Source organism: Sturnus vulgaris, unplaced genomic scaffold, assembly GCF_052056855.1.
Source record: "Sturnus vulgaris isolate bStuVul1 unplaced genomic scaffold, bStuVul1.hap1 Scaffold_195, whole genome shotgun sequence".
Lineage (NCBI taxonomy): Eukaryota > Metazoa > Chordata > Aves > Passeriformes > Sturnidae > Sturnus > Sturnus vulgaris.
This window is the reverse complement of record NW_028276170.1, coordinates 13,157,323-13,180,070: the sequence shown is the minus strand read 5'-3', so window position 1 is coordinate 13,180,070 and position 22,748 is coordinate 13,157,323. Positions and strand designations below refer to the sequence as shown.

Genomic DNA, 22,748 nt, shown 5'->3' with positions numbered 1-22,748 from the left:
TTCTCCCTCTTCCCTCCCCATCCCCCCTGCCCTACGAGAGAAACTCCAAAATGGGTCAGGGAGTCTCCCCCTATCACTAGCCATCTTAGCATGTCAATGGGAAAAAATTCCAGAGAACTAGGCGGGGGAAAAAAAAAAATAAAAACAACCCCCAAGAGAAACTTAACCCAAACTTTAGTGAAACAAGCCCGCATTGGCTGCCTGTCACTGCGGTGTCGCTGTTGATGTGTCCCTTTACCCAGTCAGCTCTCTGATCATGTGGTGTCCACACATCTCCCCAGCCCATCACTGCCTCACACACGAGGTGACCACCAAGCCACTCTCCGGCCATCTGACCCGCAGCTGAGCCCTTCCCAGAGTGCCCGCACCCGCAGGGAGCGCAGGGCTGGATTTGGCCGCCAGAGAGTTGGTGACCCTCGTGAGATCCTCGGTGCATTTAGTTCCTACAGGAGTGTGGGCACCGCTGGGAAATGATCTGCATGCCTTGTTAATTGGATGTTCTTCCACCGCTAGCCTGGGGCAGGATCTCTCCCGGCCCTCCTCTCAACTCCCGGGCCTCTCCTCAGCCAATCAGAGAAGGCACCAAAATAATTGAGCCAATCAGAGCGCGCGGCGCTGATGACTCCTCAGGCAGTCCCAGAGCGCCCAGAGCTCCTCACCTGGACTCCACCCGCGCCCCGCCCCCAGCGCCCCCCGCCAGGAGAATTTGAGGTGGGGGCTATCACGTTTTATCTTCTTTTTTGTTTTTCTAGAGTCGAGATTAAATGCTCGAGAGACGGTATTTCGTGTTTGGACTCAGATGTTTATTAATTCTTATCTATATTACAGTGAGTTCTACAGCACTTACAGCTAACAGGCTAAAAATGGACACGTACCTCTCTCTACAAGGCCTTTTAAGGGCCAATGAGACCAATTAAAAAAAGACACCATAATAGCCCAAGAGCCAATCACCCATGACCTGCAATGTGGAATTTTCTATCTAATTACAAAAGTACCACCTATACCCATGAAGAAAGTGAAGAAGAAAGAAACCTCCACCCTAAAATCTCCATCTTGTTTAATATATATTACTACATTCTAAAATCACAAATTTTAATTTTCCACTATGTGACACTGCACATTTCTATTCCAACAACACACCAGTGATCCCAGTTCTATCACTCAGTTCAGGAAACCTTCTTCACAGCCTCAGGTCAAAAGCAGCATTTTCCTGGGGGTCAGTGCCTGTCAGCACAGAAAGCCCAAACCTCTCAGTTTCCAGGGATCCAACAGGGGGGAGGTGTCAGACCCTGCCCGGCGCTGGCCATGGGGCGTGTGGGGCAGCTGGGGCCCTACTGGTGCCACTGGGAGCCCCCCGGGCTGGGGGCACGGAGCTCTCGGGTGAGCGGGAGGGGCGGGAAGTGGTGGGATGGTGGGAACAGTGGGGAGAGAAAAAGAAATGGGGAGGTGGGATCCCCAAACAGATGTTGGGGGGGGCTGGTGACTGGGGAATGTTGGGAAAGAGGGAGGAAAATACAGAGAAGGGTGGAAAAGAGGAACTGGGACTGCAGGATGAAGGGTCCCATGGCAGCCGTGGGGCACTGGGGGTGCGGAGTCGGGGTTGCCCCGCAGCTCTTGGCTACTGTGGGCTGCTGGGGGGCTGCTGGGGGGACACCCCCGGACCTGTGTCCTGCACACGCAGCGCTGTTCCAGGAGATGGTTTAGTCCCAGTGTCACTTCATTCACGGCACCGACCGGCTGAGGTTCGTGGAGAGGAACATCTCCAAGCGGGAGCAGTTCCTGCACTTGGGCAGCGATGTGGGGCTGCACGTGGGGACACCTCCTTTGGGGACAAGGCTGCCAGGCACTGGAACAGCGACCCGCAATGGATGGAGTACAGACGGGCTGCGGTGGACAGGCACTGCCGGCACAACTACGAGTTGTCCAGCCCGTTCCTCGTGGAGTGCAGAGGTGAGCGTGGGGCAGAGCGTGTCCCCTCGGGCCCTGCCCTGGGAACGACCCTGGAGCCCCTCAAAACCTCCCTGGGAATCACCCGAGACACGTCAGCCCTTCTTGTGCCCATCCCCGGGGCCTCCTGCCCCCTCACCCCAAGTGACTCCAGTGGCTCTCCCACTCCATTCCAGTCTCTTCCAGTGTCCTCACGGTCCCTCCCAGTGTCACCAGCGTCCCTCCCAATTCCTCTCAGTCCCCAGCCATTCCATTCCCAGTCCACTCCCAGACCTCCACCCTCTCTCCCATTGCCCCAATCCAATCCACTCTCTCCCAGTGTTCCTCCACTCTCTCCAGTTTCATTCCCAGTCCCTCTCAGTGCCACACCAGCCATCTCCTGTTGGGGACCTGGTCCTGGTGGCCACCACATGCCCTGAGAGCTCCTGCTGGCCCTGGAACCACCTCACCTGGATCTCAGCAGTGTAGAAATCCATGGAGCAGAGCAGGCAGCTGGGGCCGGGCTGGGAGCTCGAGGGCCACCGTGAGACGGACACACTAGGGGACACTGGGAGAGAGTGGGGACACACTAGGATCAGCTGGGGGGAACAGGGAGGGATTTGAGTGAGCCTGGAGGGGATGGAGAAAGATCTGGAGCTGGAAATCAAGGGTTGGAATTAGGTTGGCTGTGATGGGAAGAGACTGAGAGGAGTTCTGGTGAGTCCTGGTGAGACCGGGTAGGGACTGGGAGAGGGTTTGGGGGTCCTGAGGTGGTGGGGGGCAACTGAGAGGGGGTTATGGGATGCTGAGATGGAAAGCAGGAGCGTTGGTGGGTCCTGGAGAGGCTGGGAAGATATTGGGAGGAGGATTTAAGGAGTCCTGGGTGGGTTAGAGGTGACTGGGAGGGTGATTGGAGTAGCTTGGGGTGTCTGTGAGAGATTTTGGGAGGTCTTGACGCCTGTGGACCCCCAGAGATGCCGCCGGACACCGCCAGCAGCAAGGTGCTGATGGGGATCGGGGGCTCCGTGTTGGGTTTCGTCTTCCTGGAGCTGGGGCTCGGCTTCTACCTGTGCAAGAAGGGTGGGGGGAGGGTCCCGGGGGTCGTGTTCCGACCCCGGAGCGTGTGCGCTCCCCATGGGGCCCCCAGTCAGGTGCTACCCCCTTTTCTCGGCCCACAGAGCTCCTGACCCAGCAGTGGCGGCAGACCCTGCCCATGGCCTCGGGTGAGGCAGGGACCCCCCGCTCGGTCCCCACGCTGATTTAGGGGGGATCGTGTGTTCCCCCCCGCCCTGCTGTCACTCTGTCCCAGCCTGGCTGCTCCCAGTGTTCCCAGTAAAGTTTCCCAGTTCGCCCCGTCCCGTTTATTGTGGGGCGGGACTGGGAGAGGACTTGGGGGACCCCGCGGGGGGATCGTGACTGGGGGGGAGGGTGGGTCCAGGTGGGGAACACTGGGTGCTGCGGGTCTGCCCGGCAACCGGTGAGTCATCACAGCTGCTATCTCTGATTGGCTGAATCTTCTCCATTGCATTCTCTGATTGGCTGAGAACAGGCCCGGGCGTTGAGAGAAGGAACAGGAGAGATCCCGCCCCGAGCACCGGCACAGGAACAACAGAGCCAGCCTGGGCACAGCGAGGGAATTTATTACCAACCAAATCACAGCGGGACAAGGAAAAAAAATCTCTCCAACCCCTTCCCCTTATCCAACGGGGATAACCAGAAACACGGATCACCAGGGCTCTGCCCAACGGGGGTCATTGGGGATCATCCAACACCGATCCTCCCATGGGGGATGGACCTGGAGCAGAGCACGAAGCTCTTCCCACACTCGGGACACTCACAGGGCTTCCCTTAGTGGAGACTCCGTTGGTGTTGGGTCAAGTTACACCTCTGTGAGAAGCTCTTCCCACACTCAGGACACTCGTAGGGCCTCTCCCCAGTGTGGATGCGCCGGTGGACAGTGAGGTTGCCATTTTGCTTGAAGCCCTTCCCGCAGTCGGGGCAGCGGAAGGGCCTCTCCTCTGTGTGAATCCGCTCATGTAGGAGGAGATTGGAGCTGGTCTGAAACCTCTTCCCACACTTGGGACACTCGTAGGGCCTCTCCCCACTGTGGATGCGCTGGTGCTGTCTCAGGTTGGAGCTGTTGCCAAAGCTCTTTCCACATTCCAAGCAGGTGTAGGGCCGTTCCCCTGTGTGGATCATCTGGTGCCAGAGCAGGCTGGAGCTGTCTCTGAAGCTCTTCCCACATTTCCCACACTCATAGGGCTTTTCCCCAGTGTGGATCATCTGGTGCCGGATCAGGTTGGAGCTCCAGCTGAAACCCTTCCCACATTCCAAGCACTTGTGGGGCTTCTCCCCTCCAGGAGGCTTCTCCACCAGCTCTGAGCTCTGCCTGGATCTCCGGCCGCCTCCCCGGCTCAGGGAGGGTCTTTCCTCCTCGCAGCTCCCTGGGCTGGGTTTGCAGCCCCTCCTCCTGAGGGATCTCCGCGGCTTTTCTGCCTCCTCCATCCCCGCACACCTGAGGAATGAAAATTCCTGGTTTAGGGGGAAATAACAAGAAGAGAGCTCCATAAACTCGGTGTTTCTCCTTGCCCAAGTTCATCTCTGGAAGTCATTGAGCATCTTGTGTCTGTAATAACCTCCCAAACACCAAGATTCCTGCCCCAAATCCTCCAGACTTTAACACACAGATCAAAACCTCCCCAAATAACAAGCTTCAGCCAAAATCCCCCCCAAAATTGTGCTGATTCGAAAGCAAAACCAGTGAGAGTCTCCAAGTCAGAAATACAATTTTATAGGAAAAGAGATAAATTCATGCAATAGTAGAAAAGAAAACAACTGACAGAATCAGAATACAACCTGACACCCCGCTAGTTAGGGTGGTGGTAGCAGTCCCAATGAAGTGGTCTTGTTGTAGTAGTGATGCTGTAGAAAGGTCTGGTAGCTCTTGTCCTCTGGAAACCAGTGGGTAAGGGCTGCCTTGGTGTTCCAAATCTCAGATTTTATCTAGGTAGGAAAGGCTTGGCTCCTCCCCCTGGCTGGAGCATCTCCCAATGGGATGATGGAATTTTATCAGTCATGCAGTGGCACTCAATGGCCCATTAACAGAAGATATCTTCCTGGAGGAAGGATGGGTTGTGGAAAAGATAAAGAACACTGCCCCACCTGGTTTTAACAGATGGCCCATTACCAGAGGATATCTCCCACACAGATAAGGATCACTGTTCCACCTGTTTTTTTCCACCACTCTTTGTTCTTTTGTTTCTTCCTGGGACCTCTGACTGGTTACTTCATGTTTGCTGCTGATTTCTTCTCCCTTTTGAAGATGAAAATGGTAAAAGTGTCTTTGACCTGCCTTGCTGGATATTGTGAAGAGAAACAGTCATCTACTGCAAGTGGAAGTGTCACAGGTGGAGCAGAGTTCTGTGAGTGCTGTATCAAACCAGACCTCGTCAGACCTGCCAGAACAACTGGTCCATGCTGCCCTTCACTGCTCTGCCTGTTCCCCACTGTTTCATGCCAGAGTAATTTAACTGCTGTTAATTGGGTGTGTGTTTCACTCGAGCCAGTCCAGCAGAACCAGCAGAAAGCAGCCCCAGAATGAATGGGGCTCTGCAGAGGAGCCCCAGACTATTCATCAGCCTGCCCACAGAACTGGCTCCAACTCTGAACCCTTGTGACCACACTCTGAAGAAGACACACTTCTGATATTTCTGAGGCACTTATGACTGAGGCACTGCACGTGCTTGTGCAGGGAAGGATCCCAAAGCTCTTTCATACTTCAGGAAAAACCCTGCAGCAGTGCATACCCAGCATCTGCTATCAGCACATCCTGGCTGCACGCACAGGAGAAGCAGCAGCAGCATTGTACACGTGGGTTTGTTAAGCTGAACTCCCCTACACTTTGAACAGTGCTCATCACAAATATATTTAATGGCACACCGATGCCTTACATTTCTCCTAAAAGCCTCCCTTGTAACTAAACTTTACTGGAAAGTTAATACCGAGGATGAAGGAGCAACTTCGGTCTCAGTGCGGAGGTGGAGGGGTTCTAAACACTGACTTTCCGAGAGCAGCATCTCTCCTGAAGCGCTCGGGGCCACCCGAGCCGCCGCCGGGAGCGCGGTGCAGAAGCCGGCCCGGACTCAGCCGCAGCGCCGGGCACCGCGCATCGCTGCTCTGCAGGGCGGCCCGCACGTCCTCCAGCAGCTGCCGCAGGCTGCCCTTCTCCTGCTGCAGCTCGGCCATGCGCTCCTCGGCCCGCTCCAGCGCCACCATCTCCTCGCAGCGCTCTCGGGAGCAGGGCCCCGGCGGCCGCCGCTCGGGCTCGGCGGGGGCTGCGCGGGCGGATGTGGCTCTCGATGTGCTCGCCCTCCCGGCCCAGCGGCAGCCGCGGCCCCGCGCGGGTGCTGAAGTGGCCGCAGCGCCGCGCGTGGAGCTGGCGGAAGGTGAGCTCGGCCCAGAGCCCGTCCCACAGCCCCGCGCACTCCTCGGGCTCCGCCGCCTCCTCCGGCGCCAGCGCCCGGCACAGCGTGCGGGACTCCTCGCCGGGGATGCGGCCCGGCCCGGCGCAGTCCCGCTGCTGGAAGATCTCCTGCAGGGACTGCTCCGGGCCGCTGGCCAGCACGACCATCTCGTTCTCCACGCCGCGCTCCAGCCCGTAGCGGTGGGCGAGGGCGCTGAGCAGCCACTGCGTGCGCCGGGCCGGCCGCCCGGAGGGGTCCCAGCCCTCAGGCGGCTCCATCGCGCCCGCCCGGCCCGCGGCGCTGCCCGAGCATCCTGAGCGCCGCCCGCCCGAGCGCTCGGCCCCGGCCCCGGCACGGAGCGCCCGGCTCGCCCCGCACGGAGCCGCGTCCGCCTTTGTCCGGCACGAGCAGGGACTCGGGCAAAGCGGGCAGGTGCCGCCCTGATCCCTTTGTCTGCCAAGCCCGAGCCCCAAGTGTGGTTCTCATTTCTTAGCTGATTTTTCCCTGGTTTCTCTCTGACACAAGCAAGACAATTGCATCGCACAATCCAGTTTGACAAGTAAGGCTTGTGAACGAGTGAGCGCTTCCACTAAATTAAAAACCCAATGTGTGTAGCCGTGGAATCGGGTTTTAACCCTTTAAGTGCGGCGGAAATAAAATGCACAGCTACATGGTCATCTTTCATGACAGGAAGAAAGAGACAAGTTTATTCAGAAATATAGCATGACTCGTAATTCCCAGAGTAGAAAAAAGGTGATTGGTTCAGAGAGAAGACACCCCATTCCCAGGGCCTGGTCACACATCACAACAGCTGTTCTATCTTTGTTACTAATTCCTTTTTATTTTGACCAAATTATTAGCCTGGGAGAAATTCTCCCTAGCCTTGAGCTGGACCAGCTTATCGGCTGGGAACAGAGCTGAAAAGCTCCAGCCTGGAATATTATTCAGGCTGTAATTTTGTTACTTTCTCAATATGTGTCCCACAAATGTGCTTGAACGTCGACCTTCTGTTCTCTCAGGCTTCCTCACCTCTGTAGATGAGGTGACTTCCAGGTGTTGGTGTGTGGGTGTTAAGAGGTCTGTGTTAGAGATGAGTAAGTGTTCAACTCGTTCAAACGAGCTGCCCGAAGCAGTGATTTTGGTCTCTCTTTGCCTGGGGAGCAGGACGGGCGTTGTTGAACGCAGGCAGCAGCACGAGCAGGGCTCCTCCAGCAGCAGGGACACGCCAGGAGCCAGAGGGGACCGTGGCACCAGAGGGGACCGTGGCACCAGCCGTGCCCGAGGCCTGAACAGGCTGCCAAAGTCAGGTGGTGCTGACAGGCTGCGTTAACAGCCCAGGCAAGGCGTGGTGAGGAGCCAGGGCTGGGGGCCACCCAGGGAGTCCTGTCAAGAGCAAATCGTTCTAATATTCTCTCTAGGACAAAAAAGGAACAAACCAGTCCAGTTGATATGTGAGGAAAAAGAATTCAAGTTCGTTTAAAACGCTGCTTAATACAGAGTTTGGTTTCTTTTGAGTGAACTGATGCTAATAAATATTTGCTCCCATATGATGGGGTTTCTCTGCAAATAGGCCTTGATGGGAAATTTCTGACCACCTTTAGTTTTGCTCTTTCTTTGGTAGAGCACCTGAGTAGCTTTGTTGAGGAATGGAGAATTGTTTGTAGCTCAGTATTTTCTCAGGAGGAGCCTTAAATTTTAGCACAGGAGGAAGGAAAGGCAAAGGTTTGAAAGCCTTCCCCTGCTGAAGTGACACACTTTGAGAGGAGTCTGTGAGGAGAAGTCCCCTCAGGCACTGCCAGGGCTGTTTGCCTCCTCTGCAGGCTCAGTATTCTGGGAGTTCCACAAGCCTCAGTTGCCACTGTATTTTCCTCCGAATATTTCTTGTCGTGCAGTGCACAGGGAGAATATTTTGTGCTAGATTCTCCTCTGGGCTGAGAGGAATGTTGAATTTGTCTTTACAAATGAGCTCTGGATCTGCCTGTAGATAAGGCTAGCACTGAGATATAAAAGAAACAATGGGATGGATTCCAATGATTGATGAATGGAAAAAGATGTTTGCCTTTACAAACAAACTGTAAGGCTGCTGCTAAATCAAATTGGATATCGAAAGATGAAAGAAGCAACGGGGGAAAAACTATGAATTCTATAAAAATTAAAAATGAAAAGGGAAGTTTATACATTAGAGGGGAATTTCAGGTATCAGGCATTCCGGGAAGTCTGTGCCTCTCAAGTACCTCAGCCAATGGGGAAAGAGAGAGGGAAATGCGGCCGGGAAAATAGGATAAAAAGGAGGCTGCGTCCTCCAAAAATTTGAGAGATCCCAGGGGAATGTCCCATGGCCTCTCCCTTTATTCAAATAAAGCAAAAAGGACTCCTCTGTCTTCTTTTTGGACATAAACCTCTGGTGTTTTTGAATTAATTTTCCTGACAATTTTGGGGGCTTGTCTGGGATCTTTCCACCGTCCGGGGCAGCGAGTGGAGCTGAAGGCGCCTCACCCAGTTTGGGTGATCAGCTCCCCTTGGTGCCGGCCGGTACCGGGCGATCCATTGGGTTCCCGAGACTGTCCAGGAGACAGACGAGTGGCGGACCAGGGGGGTCCGTGAAGATTCCACAGGGAAAGACCACTGAAAATCTCACCGGTGAGTAAAATGGGATCTTCGGGGAGCAAACCTGGGAGGGCACCCATGGAGGGTAGCACAGGTAAAACGGGGCACCCAGAGAGGGTTGGAAAGGTGAAGCCGGGAAGGACCCCCAGCAAAAGGGATGACGATCCCATAATACCCCCGGAGAGTCCCTTGGGGTGAATGCTGAGGTCTTGGGACAGATTGTATATTCACCCAGAAGTAACTGTGGAAATGATGGTAAAATATTGTTATTTTGTGTGGCCAGAGTATAAGTTGGCAAGGGGACTTATATGGCCACCTTATGGAACAGATAAAATTCATTTGTGTTGAATTTTGTGAAGGTATTTAGAGGAGAATTGGAAAGGATGGATTGAAAGGGAATGTGGATTAATATGGGTCAGACAAGAAACAAGAGAAATTTATGTGTTAAGAAAAAAGAGGAGGAAGAGGAAAGTGGTGAGGATTGGGATGTTTTTCAGCTCCTTCTCCCGTCTTGTCCTCCAGTGTTGCCAGCTGACCCAGAGCCAGCTGCAGGTCGTCTGTATCCTCACCTTTCAGAGAAAGGGGATCAGGGAAATGTTATTCCTACAGCCCCACCTGAGAAGGATAATGGTGTAGGGGGAGGGGAGCAGCATGTTGTATCACCCCCCAGAACTAGAAGAGGAACTCAGTTTAAGGCATCAGAAGCCCCCCAAGAGACAGGGGTACACCAGATGCCACTCTGTCAAGTTCCTTTGGGGGTCAAGGGGGAGGATTTGAGTTGTAATTGTACCACTCACTACCCAGGATATAAGAGGGTTGAAAAAAGAATTACCCCCATATTTGGATGATCCCATAGGGGTGGGGGAAAAGATAGAGGAATATTTGGGAAATGCAGATTATACGTGAAAGGATTGGGATTTTCTTTTGGGAATTTTGTTTGAGTCATCAGAGAAACGAATGATTTTGCAGAAAGCTCGGCAGCTGTGGGAGGATGAACACCCACAAGCAGCAGGGGGGGCTGGACCCAATGCACCTACGGTGGGTGATGCCATCCCCCAGGCAGACCCCCAGTGGGACCCAAATAACCAGGCCAGTCTGGCTCACCGTGATTGCCGTGCTTATTTGATCAGGGCAATCAAGTCAGCAGCTCCCAGAACTAACAACATAGCTAAGGCTCTGTCGTTAGAACAGGAGAAACAGGAAAGCCCTCATTGGTTGGAGAGGATTAGGGATGCCTTGAGGAAGCACGGGGGGATGGATCCTGAAGGGCCAGCCTTCAACACATTGCTTAAGGTGCAATTTGTTACTAAGGCCTGGCCTGATATAAGGAAAGGAGTACAAAAAGAAGAAAAGTGGCAAAATAAGCCTTTAGAGGAATTGGTTAGAAAAACACAGCAGATATATGTAAGAAGGGATGAGGAAAAGGCAGAAGCTAAAGCAAGGATGATGGCAGAGTTTTTGCAGCCCCGGAGGAATAAACCGCAGGGTTCAAGGGTCCCCAGGGACAGAGGGGACGGGGTCGGCCACAAGGAAGGGGCAGAGGGATTCCCTCCTCGGCAGGGGACAGCCGACCCAAACAGCGGCTGGGGAAGAACCAGTGTGCTGTCTGCAGGGCAGAAGGGCATTTGAAAAACGAGTGTCCGCAGAAACAACTGGACCCTCAGGAGGAGGAAGTCCAGAGGACAATGGAAATGGATTGTTAGGGGTGTCAGGGGCTCCTATTATACCAAGGACCCACCACTCAAGAGCCCTTGATAACTTTTAAGGTGGGTCCGGATCGAGAAGAGGTGTGTTTTTTGGTAGACACGGGGGCCTCTCCGTCCACTTTAAATTTTATACCTAAGGAGGGGAAATTGTCAAAAAGATCCTTGGTTATTCAAGGAGTAAGCGGGAAGGATGAGCGAGTGCATTTTATTCAACCGCTGTTAATAAATGTGGGGGACAGATATGAACTGCTTGAATTCTTGTTTGTTCCTAATTGTGATTGTAATTTACTGGGAAGAGATTTGATGGCTAGAATGGGAATGCAAATTAGCATTGTAAGAAGTGACACAGAGTCCGAAACTGTGATATCTTTGTGTAAAATGTCTGAAAAGGCTTATGCTAAAATAAATCCGGAAGTATGGGCAGCTGCAGGGAAATATGGGAAACTGGACATAGAGCCTCTCCAAATTACTTTGAAGCAACCAGGACAAGTGGTGTCTAAAAAGCAATGCCCTCTTTCAAGGGAGGGAAAGAAGGGGTTACAGCCTGTTATTGAGTCCCTGCTAAAAGCAGGTCTTTTAGAGCCGTGTATGTCTCCCTGTAACACTCCTATCCTGCCGGTTAAGAAACCAGATGGAACCTACAGAATGGTGCAGGATTTAAGAATAATAAATGAGATTGTCAAACCAAGGCATCCCACAGTTCCAGATCCATACACAATCCTAAATCAAATCCCTTCTTCACATCAGTATTATTCTGTACTGGATTTGAAGGATGCTTTCTGGGGGTGTCCAATCACAGAAGATAGTAAACAGTATTTTGCTTTTGAGTGGGAACAGGAGGAAGGAGGGAAAATGATAAAACAACAATTGACATGGACAGTACTCCCTCAAGGATATACAGAGTCACCAGTTCTGTTTGGGCAAGCTTTACAGAAAATATTAAGAGAGTTTACTCCACCCTTAGGAGTCAAGTTGTTGCAGTATGTAAATAATTTGCTCTTATCAGGGGAACAGGAAAAGGTGGTTGAAGAGGCTACTGTAAAGCTGCTTAATTTTCTTGCAAAAAAGGGACTTAGAGTATCCAAAAAGAAAGCACAGTTGGTAGAAAAGAAGGTCAAATATTTGGGACACATTCTGTTCGAAGGGTTACGGTGTATTGATCCAGAAAGGATACAAGGGATTTTACAGGTACCATTACCCCAGACTAAAAAGGAGTTACGGCAGTTTTTAGGGTTGGTGGGGTACTGCAGAGCATGGATCGAGGATTTTTCTGTGGTGGCCAGACCTTTATATAACTTTTTAACTCAAAACAGTCCTAATGTCGTGGTGTGGACACCAGAAGGAGAAAAAAGCTTTAAGAAATTAGAAGACAAATTGGTTAAGGCCCCAGTCTTGGCTCTTCCAGACGCAGAAAAAGAATTTCAGCTATATGTGGATGTCAAACAGGGTCATGCTAAAGGAATTTTGGTGCAAGAGCATGGGGGAACACGGAGGCCTGTTGCCTGTTTTTCTAAGTTGTTAGACCCGGTGCCAGAGGCGGCCCCATTGTCTGCAGAACTGTGCAGCCACAGCTCTGATGGTGGCTGAGGCCCGAAAGCTGACAAGGGGAGGGCATCTCATTGTTAAAGTCCCACATCAGATTAAAGCTTTGTTAACTGAGAGAGCCTCTAAGTGGATGACGAGTGCTCGATTATTACAGTATGAATCTTGTTTAATGGAACAGGAGGATTTAGAATTTAAAGGTGGGGAAATTTTTAATCCAGCCTCTTATTTAAATGGCCCTGGAGAAAAGGGGGGCCAGGAAGAAATCCATGATGGTATCCAGGTTATAGACCTCCAGACACGGGCTAGGGAAGATCTCCGAGATATTCCCTGGCCTGAGGGAGAGAACGTGTTCATTGATGGGTCCTCCAAGGTGGTAGAAGGGAAACGATTTACAGGATACTCTATCGTGAATGGGAAGCAATTAAAGGAAGGGGGGAGGTTACCACACACCTGGTCAGCTCAGACAGCAGAGCTGTACGGGCTTGTGAGAGCCTGTGAATTATACCAGGACAAGACAGTAAATATCTTTACTGATTCTAAATATGCATATGGGGTGATACATGCATTTAGAAAACTATGGAAAGAAAGAGGTTTATTAAGGTGCAGAGGAAAGACGTTAGCTCACGAGAACTTAATCTCTTGCCTATTGGAGGCAGTGAATTTACCAAAAAGAGTGGCGATAATCCACATTAAGGGGCATCAGGCAGGATGGTCGGAGGAGGCAATAGGAAACCGACTGGCTGATGAAGAAGCTCGCAAAGCTGCATTGTTGCCAGAAGTCTCTAAGATCCTGCCTTTGCTCCCAGTAACTGCACCGCTGCCAGAGAAACTCTCTTTTCCACCAGAAGAACTTGAAATAATTAAAAAGAGTGGGGCAGAGGAATGAGAAAATAACTGGTTTACAAGGGATAGTAAGCAGTGGATACCAAAAGCTCTAGCCTTACAATTGTTAAAACAACTTCATGAAGGGAGTCATTGGGGCTCCCGAGGACTGGCAGAAGCCTTCCTCAAAATGAACGCTGCTGTTGGTCTCTTTAGTCTGGAAAAGCGAGCCACTGAAGGCTGTTTGACTTGTGCTAAAACCAACAACAAAGTTACAAAGAAACTGGCCAGGGGAGGGAGGCGTTGGGCAGTACGTCCCTTCCAGAGATGCCAGGTGGATTTTAGTGAAATGCCTCGAGTGGCAAGATTTAAATATCTTCTGGTAATAGTATGTCAATTAACCGGGTGGCCAGAAGCATTTCCAACTGTGTCAGCAACTACAGGATCAGTTGTTAAAACATTTTTGGAACAAAAAATTCCAAGATATGGGATGGTGGAAGCAATAGATTCAGATAGGGGAACTCATTTTACAGGAAAACTTCTTCAAGGAGTTATGACTGCTTTAGGGATACAGTGGAACCTCCATACCCCCTGGCACCCACAGAGTTCGGGTCAGGTTGAGAGGATGAATGGAGAAATAAAGAAACATCTCCTGAAGCTGGTGATAGAAACTAAAATGCCGTGGGTACGGCTCCTGCCCCTGGCTTTAACAAGAATAAGAGCCAGACCCAGGGGAGGTATTCAATTATCTCCCTTTGAATTGATGTTTGGAATTCCTTCCCCTTGTAATTCCCAGCCTAGTGGGGGGATAGAGATAAGTGATGTGAATTTGAAACAATATGTGGCTCGGATACTGTCTCTTGTGAAATCTCTTCGACAGGAAGCTCAGCTGGCACAAACCCTGCCTTTGGACTTTGCTGTTCACAACATCCAACCGGGACACTGGGTCCTGGTTAAGGAGTGGGAAGAAGCACCACTGGTGGCCAAGTGGCGTGGACCTTTCCAGGTGTTGCTGAGCACAGACACAGCCGTCAAGACAGCTGAACACGGCTGGACCCATCACACTCGGGTCAAGGTCTCTGCAGCCCCAGAGATTTGGACATCTCAGCTGGAGGAGAAGGACGGGAAGCCGCGACTGACACTCGGCAGGAGGGGACTGGAGCAGCAGCCAGGGCGTCGACATCGGGGGAAGCCTCGTGTGCCCACCCACAGAGTGCCTGCTGAAATAGTCTGTGTGGGCATCCCTCCTCTCAGATCTCCAGGCACTGGGGGCCAACCCTTGCTGTCATTGTTTTCTTTATGTTAAGCTGTTTCTGTGCCTTCACTCGCCACAAGCGGTGTGAAAGACAACGTGAAAGTAAAAATTAAGTTAGGAGATTAGATTACACAACCAGAATGTTTCTCTTAATAATGTTCCCTTTATATTATCAGTTAGGTTGGAGCCAAAAATGGGAAAATAATTGTTTTGACCTTAGGAGAAAAAGTAGCAAAAACCTTTATGGGAATGGGATATGTTTTCTTGGCTACCTGGTGGACTATAGGTTAAACAATTACTTTTTTTTCCTCTTATGTGCTGTAGCAACTCTAATCTTTTTTGGCAAGCATGATCCCTTGCTTAGTACAACTTATTCAACATGTGATCAAAGGGATGCAGGTAATAGCCACGCCTACTGATCCAGAGATGGTTACAAAAGGACAGAAATTGATGTCACTCCAAATAATTACAAAACCAAAAAGAACTCAGGAACAAGAAATTAAGTCAATGATAGCTAAAGTTTGTAAAGACAATTATTAAACAATAAAAGAGGAGGGATTGAGAGGAATGTTGAATTTGTCTTTACAAATGAGCTGTGGATCAGCCTGTAGATAAGACTAGCACTGAGAGATAAAAGAAACAATGGGATGGATTCCACTGATTGATGAATGGAAAGAGATATTTGCCTTTACAAACAAACTGTAGGGCTGCTGATAAATGAAATTGGATATCGAAAGATGAAAGAAGCAACGGGGGGGGAAATATGAATTCTATAAGAATTAAAAATTAAAAGGGAGGGTTATACATTAGAGGGGAATTTCAGGTATCAGGCGTTCCGGGAAGTCTGTGCCTCTCAAGTACCTCAGCCAATGGGGAAAGAGAGAGGGAAATGCGGCCGGGAAAATAGGATAAAAAGGAGGCTGCGTCCTCCAAAAATTTGAGAGATCCCAGGCGAATGTCCCATGGCCTCTCTCTTTATTCGAATAAAGCAAAAAGGACTCCTCTGTCTCCTTTTTGGACATAAACCTCTGGTGTTTGTGGATTAATTTTCCTGACATAGGTGACCCGGGAGGGGGACCTCGCCCCCAATATCTTGGGCGGTCCTGGCAGGGTTTTTTTGAAAGGGGGAGGGATATTTGGAGCTCACCCGAAGTATCTTTAGTTCTCCCTGTTTGTGTATTTCGGGACGCGGCGGGCAGAGCGGTGTTTGCATCTTGCAGGGCTCCAAAGCTGTCCCGAAATCCCCTTTTGGGGGATCCTGCGGGGTCCCCGGGTGGTTTTTTGGGGATGTCTGGGTGGCGGCTGCAGACAGAGCCCCGGCGGTGGGTGGGGGATGGAGGTCCCCGGAGCCCCGTGGCGATCGCCCGGGACTGGCAGGGCGAGGGGAGCAGCCTTGAGGGGGGGAAAGCGAAAAGGGGAGAGCCCCGGGAGTGCCGGAGCCTGGAATGGGGGCCTGGAGAGGGGGGACCCCGAGAGCCGGGAGTGAGGGGAGCCTGGAGAAGGGATGAGCCTGGAGACGGGGAACCCCTGGGACACCAAAGTCGGGACCCCAAAGCCTCCCAGGGCTCTGGCCACGCCAGGGGCTACAGGGACACGAGGCCGGGGCTGCTCCGGGCCGCTTCCAGGCTGTCCCTCTGCTCTTGGGTGCCGGGGGTGGCCCTTTGTGACACGGGCGTGTGTCAGGGCCCTCGGTGATGCGGGACATTGTGGTGCTGTCATGAATGAGAGCGTTTGAGATCGCTTAAAAATCGGTGACAAATGCATGAACAAAAGTCAGATTTAATATTAAGCAACAAATTACAATAAGTTTGTTGGCAAGACTCACTCTACTGCCTACAGGACAGGTGAGGCACAACAAGGCAAGAACAACACCAAATAAAATCCATGCAATCAGAACAGAAATTAACGGGGAACTCCCTAGGGGAGTGTGGGTGGGTGTGTGCTGCGTTTAGGTGCATGCAGGGATTAAAAGGAACACGGCCTAAAAACTTAACAACTTATAAAAAAACTTAAAAAAAGAACTTAAACAACTCTTTAACTTCTACCTTAATTTGTAACTTAACTTATACCTTAAGCCTAGCAATTCAACAGATGAACAACACCGAACTTATACCTAACTTAACTGATAACATTAACAATTCCACAGAGCAGTAACACTTAATAGCATTTAACCTAACTTACAGCTATAACTTCCAAGTTGTACTTAGCAACTTAATACAAAAACAACCCTGATTACTTACATTTAAGAACTTAGCAAAACACTTAGCATTTAACAGCATTTAAGTATGTTCATAACTATAACTGAACCTTGCTTACAGGCCTAACTTAGATATCCAAGGTACTTCCACATCTAGGAAATCTGTATTTCTCCCAGATTTGCTATAGCATATGTGCAGGGGCACACACACAGACAGGAACAGTCAGTGCAGGCAATTCCCCCCAGAGCTCAGTGAAATCCTCCCTTGAGATGTTTTTGCATCTCCCACTGGCCGAAGGATGGGGCCTTGAGCAGTGAGGGTATGGGCCCAGGACACGTCGTGTTTCAGTGATCCTCCAGGCACAGCAAAGCCGAGGGTTTGCTGGCTCTGAGAGGCCCCTCAGAGGGAGACTGCTGGTCACAGCCCACGGTGGCCCAGGAGAGCTCAAAGGTCTCCTTTTGGATTTCTGTTGATAGAGAGTGGGCTCCAGTCATAACCATGTTTCATCCTGGCCGCAGTTTGGGTGGGACTTTATCTAGAAGTGGGGGAATGCATCCCCACACTGGAATCTCAGGGGTGCCCATGGCCTGGGTGACGCTGGCCCGATGCCAGTCACCCACCAAAGCCACTCTGATCCTGCTCCTCCAGCTGCAAGGGAAGAGAAAGTTGAACCAGGAGCACCAGGATCAGATTAAGACAGGGAGAGCAAACACACAAAACAGCAAAACGGGTGTAACAGACCCAGCCTGGGCACAGCGAGGGAATTTATTACCAATCAAATCATAGCAACAACCAATGGGGTTCACCAGGACCACGGATCACCAGGGCTCTGCCCAATGGGGGTCACTGGGGATCATCCAACACCGATCCTCCCATGGGGGATGGAGCTGGAGCAGAGCACGAAGCTCTTCCCACACTCGGGGCACTCACAGGGCTTCCCTTAGTGGTGACTCCGTTGGTGTTGGGTCAAGTGAGAGCTCTGTGAGAAGCTCTTCCCACACTCAGGACACTCGTAGGGCCTCTCCCCAGTGTGGATGCGACGATGGTCAGTGAGATGGGAATATTCATAACTCTAACTCTATTATGTCTGAAGCGAGGTTCTTGGAGCCCCGAAGGAAACACTAGCATGTCTTTCAACCTTCACTAGAACATGTACTACTTCTCTGGCCTCTAAGACCTTTTACTCACTAAAAGCACTTAAAACTTATTCCATTTACTTACTTATTGCTCCCTCGTACTACAACCTAAACCTTCACCTCTGCTTTATGTGTGAGAGGCTTAACATATTTCAATCCATCTCAAGACTTTAATTCAATCCCTGCAGTCTAATCTCTCTCTGAAGGATTCAGAGAAACTCTTGACTTACTGACTCCAACACATCCCCGCACTGATTTTAGAGGAGTCGTGTGTCCCACACCCAGCCCCGCTGTCATTCTGCCCAAGCACAGCTGCTCCAGTGTTCCCAATAAAGCTTCCCAGTTCACCCGGGTCCCGTTTACTGGGGGGGCAGGACTGGGGAGGGACCTGGGGGGACCCCACTCCTTACAAACAGAAAATCCTGGATTTGGATGAAACACTGACTTGGGGTGTGCTTTCTTGTCCTCCTCCCTTTTGCCAACTCCTGCTGTTTTCTGTCTCTCTGTGAATGATAATTTTTGCTTTACATTTTCCCTCAGATAATTGAACTGCTTACCATATCAAATGTAGCAGTTGTTCTTCACCCAAATTTAACACGAGCAGGTGCTACTTCTCTTTCAGTTTAGGATCAGTGCTTGAATGCAGGGATTTCCAAGTGAATAAATTACCTTTCCCTCTTTCAGTCTGAAATGAGCTACTGCCACCTGCACTTCCCCTTCCCTTCCTCTCCTGAACCACTGAACAGCCCCACTGGGATGGCAGGAGCTGGGCCTGGGAACTGCTGCCTTTGGAGTTGCATCTCCTCCTCCCGTGGCCGCTGCTCAGAGCCCAGAAGTGCTCTGAGAACTTGAAGTTGTGGCAGCTGGGTTAGAGCCTACATGGGAGGAGGAGAAGGTTCACCAGAGCCCTTCTCCTGCCATGCCAGCTCCAGGGCAAGGAGTGCAATGGAAGCCAGCCAATGTCCAAACCCCATCTGCTCTGCCAGTTCCTGTGGGAATGAGCTGCTGCAGAGGGGAAGATTTGGGTGGGAAGGTGGTTCTCTAAGAAGGCCATAACTAAATGCTTGCATGGGGATTTTGGCTTCTGGAGCAGTGGGGTAGGGCTGTTGTTGGTTCCTACCCCTCCATCCCATGATGATGTAAGGGGTGAGGGATGCCATGTGTGCTGTGCACTGGCAGTGATCCTCAAGAAATCCTTCTAATCCTCTCCTTCGAGATAGTCAAGCTCCCGGAAATGACAGGACAGAAAAAGAAAAAAAAAAGCTCAGCTTTGTGCCCTCCTGCCCTTGTGGGGTGAGGGGCAGGAGGCAGAGGTCCAGCTTGGTCTCTCTCTGACCTTTCCTTTGAGACAACACTGTCTGCTCCCACCACAAAGGCACAGAGGGTGCTCTTTGCCCCCACCAGTGGGAAGTGGCTCTGCTGACCCCACTAAGAGTGCTGGAAGATGAGTCTGTGAACTAAACACTTGAATATTGCCCAGAGGGGGTAGCAGGCAGTAGATGTGCCACCATTCTCTTTCCAGGATCCCACTGGGAGGACTTGAACTATCGACGATGAGAGAGAGACGGGGACACTGAATGGTGATCAAAATCCAATTTTTACTGAGCACTACATGTGCTTATATACCATTTACAGGAAGGCTGGTAATATTTTCCTGCAATCACATAGACAAACCTTACATAGACAAACTCTCACATAGACAAACTTTACATTTGGACTCAGGAAAATGTTATTTCCCATAACCCAGACTTGATCAAGTCCTCTTGCAGTCAGATCTCTGTTTGCTCTTGCCAGGCATCCTCGTTGTCAGGCTGCATTTGCTGATTAAATCTGCAGTACTATCAGTCTCATTTGCATTACCCATATCCACACCTCCCCCCTTTCTTTTAACTAAAAATACACTCTTAAGCGATTTGTCGATTAAATTCTTAACACACTGTAAAATACAAGGAATAACTACTTCAATGCATAATATGATGCCTAATACATACAAACCTATTTGAACTAAATTCCTGATCCAGCCAGTGAGTCCCCAGTGCCCTAAGAGCCAGTTCAGCCAGTCGTACCCATGATCTACCCGAAGTTTATTCACACCTTCTTTCAGGGCTTGAATGCTGGCATAGATGGGCTGGGAGTGGTCAGAAAGGTTAAGGCAACACATCCCATCGAATTCCTCAGCCACAGGCGGCGGCGGAGCTCGGAGGCGGCCCCAGCGCAGGTGGGAGCCGCGCTCGGTTGTGCGGGGGCTCGGGGCTCGCTGCGGGCCTCGGGGGCGGCAGGGGGCTCTGGCGGGTTGGTTGTGCCGGTGCCGGCCCGTGTTGGCGCTGGGCTGAGGGCGCTGCGGGAGCGGCTGCCCGCGGTCTCCTTCCCGCTGGGGCCTCGGCAGGAGCCGGTGCCGGAGCAGCGCTGGCTCGTCCCGGTTGCTGTGGGTGGCACAGAGGTGTCTGCCCTGTGCCCGGGGCTGTGCGGGAAAATTCCCGTGGCCAGAGGTTTGTGTGCCCGCAGGAGACAGAGGAGTCCTGTAAAAGTGACTTTATTCCTGAACAAAGAGAGAGGCCATGCGGCATTTGCCATGCGGTCTCTAAAACGCCGCCTCCTTTTTATCCTCATTTTCCCGTCTGCATCTCCCTCTCCCTTTCCCCACTGGCTGAGATACTTGGAAGGTTCAGACTTCCCGATCCGCCTACTGCATGTCCTCGTTAATATGCACCCACACTACGATATTAATCTTACTGCTTTCAATCCTTCCTTTTCTTATTTTCTCAAGAATTGCCTTTACAAACTTTTAATTTCCATTGACTCAATCTCTTTTCCTGCATCCTCTTTGGCGGAAGGTGTCGTGCATGGTAAAAAGCTGAGAGTTACTGCAGCACATCAGAAGAGGAGCAGCATTCATTTATGCCACGGTCTGCCAGGGAACCACGGAAACGTGTCCCATTCCCATTATTTCTCTGGAATACGAGATATTTTCATATTTCCTTTGCTATCTGTTTAACCACTTTTCGGTTATCATTTGTTTGCAAACAGCCGTTTGCATCATTTAATTTTCCACAAACTCCTCCTTCTTCTGTAAATAGATAATCTGATCCCATCCCATGGTGAAATGTCTCGTTCCTCATTTCAGCGGCTTGGTCAGCAGGAAGGTCAGGAGCTGGAGCTGTCTGCTTGGTTATTATTTCAGGGATACTTTTAAACCTAATTATGCCACTCAAATTATGGATGGGTTTTCTGTCTTCTGATATGAATTCGTTAGGGATCCCAGGGGCTGGTCCAAGGTGTTGTAGGATTTGTTCTGGTGGCCGTTCACCTTTTCCCCTTTTTTGGGTGCTCCCTCCTGCCACGGCTGCATCAATTGACTACTTTTATCTTATGAAATGATAAAATGTTTGGATTCCCCACTGATTTCTCTGGACTAGCAAAAACACCTCATTGCTTTGGGGAGAGGGATGATCCCCCCCACACACACTTTTTTTCATGAAATTTGCTCAATATTCTCCGTTTGCTGTTTCCCTTTGCAGCTTAACCAGTTTCTGTTGCAGTCAGATATCCTCACTCTGGGCTCTGCCTTTAGTTGTGCAAATTCCATCTGTGCAAGCAGGCAGAGCTGGGGGTGAGGGGCAGATGGACTCAGGGAAATTCCTCCCCCAGGCAAGAAGGCCCTGGGGCATTGTCCACACTTTTCCAGAGCAATGTTAATTTGCATTTCTAAAACTCCTCTCCTGGCTGCCTGGAACTAGGATTTTCTTCCAGAGCAGCCTTTAGGTGATTCACACGTCCACCCTCACAACCTGCTTTATTTTTCTTTTTTATTTTTTTAACGATTTTTTATTAACAGTTTATGCGTTAAAGCCTCACCATTAATACTCTTCTAGGTTTGCAAAATGCAACTTAAAGGTGAGCTTCTAAAGATCCATTCCGATATTCTGCCGTCATTAAGAGCCACCACAAATATATAGAAAAATATTCCAATGCCATCAAGTCTTTTCTACCTCTTCTCCTAGGAGTAAAATTGCTTGTCACACCCCTGGCCCAAACCTAACTGACAATCTAAAAGTAGGATTAATGTGAAAAATTTTTCTCATGGTGTAATCTTGTCACTGAAACTGCAGGGACAATAAAAAACTCTCCAACAATATCTTTAGTGTTAGAGAGTTAAGGCATTACTTGATCCTGGTCAGGATGTGCAACAGAAATAATTTCATCCACACATAGCCCGGGTGTGCAGAGAAAATCATTCCATGAGATGTGAATTTTACGGGATTTTTCCTGAAATTTTACAGTCTGAACACAATGAAATCCATTGGTTTAGTGTTTATTGCTTCCAGGTTGTGTAGTTTTTAGTGTTTGGTTTCCGATTGGACCTGGATTTCTCCTCCTGTGATGTTAATGAGGTCTCACTCCTGGATTTCCTTCTCAGTCTTTTCCAGACCAGGTGTCTCCATCTATGCCGGGGCAGTGTCTGGGGTGGGTGTTCCTTGATGTTTGCTGATGTTTCATTGATGTTTTGTTGAATGTTGTTATCTTTCTGGGAATATTTTGGGCTATTCCCAGTCTGTTGAGATGTTAAACTCATCTCTGTTGAGCAGTTCAACATTCCTTAAAAAAAACCTTTTAAAATTTCTTTCCTGAGAGAAAGGCAAACCCAGCCTGACTAGTAAAATGGAATGTAAAAAAAATTTTAGAGTTGGTATACTTTTCAAGAGTGGAATCGCAGGCAGCCCAGTGTGTGAGTGTAATTGAGAGGCAGAGTCCTGGGTGGATGCTGTGAACAGCAAAGTGCCAAGGCAGGCTCTGTGCCAGCCCAGCTTCCTGTGGGAGAGATTTCACAAGAGACAGGATTCTGGCCACAGACTGCTTGAAATATACACCCCTTATCTCCAGCCCGCACTAGGTGGAGAATTCCCAGGGTAAGGAATTGCAAAGATCAATTCCAAGGGAGATAATTGAATATCTGCCCTGGCTCTGGCCAAAGGTTATAATGGCCGGATGCTTGGCCTTCAGCCAAGGGCACACACTGACTCAGAAAACACTTCCTAAATGCAGCAACATGTTGCATATTCATAGACCTTCATGCATTATTCTGAATCATT

At 50.4% G+C, this 22,748-nt stretch overlaps 1 protein-coding gene across 1 annotated transcript in view; it reads right to left on the bottom strand.

Moving 5' to 3' along the window:
* LOC148218095 (uncharacterized) overlaps positions 1–22,748 on the bottom strand; it is a 261,533-nt gene that overhangs the window by 105,364 nt on the left and 133,421 nt on the right. Inside the window, 1 exon segment of the mRNA XM_088158050.1 lies at positions 3,826–4,204. Within this exon segment, the coding sequence (XP_088014176.1) occupies positions 3,826–4,204 (379 nt within the window).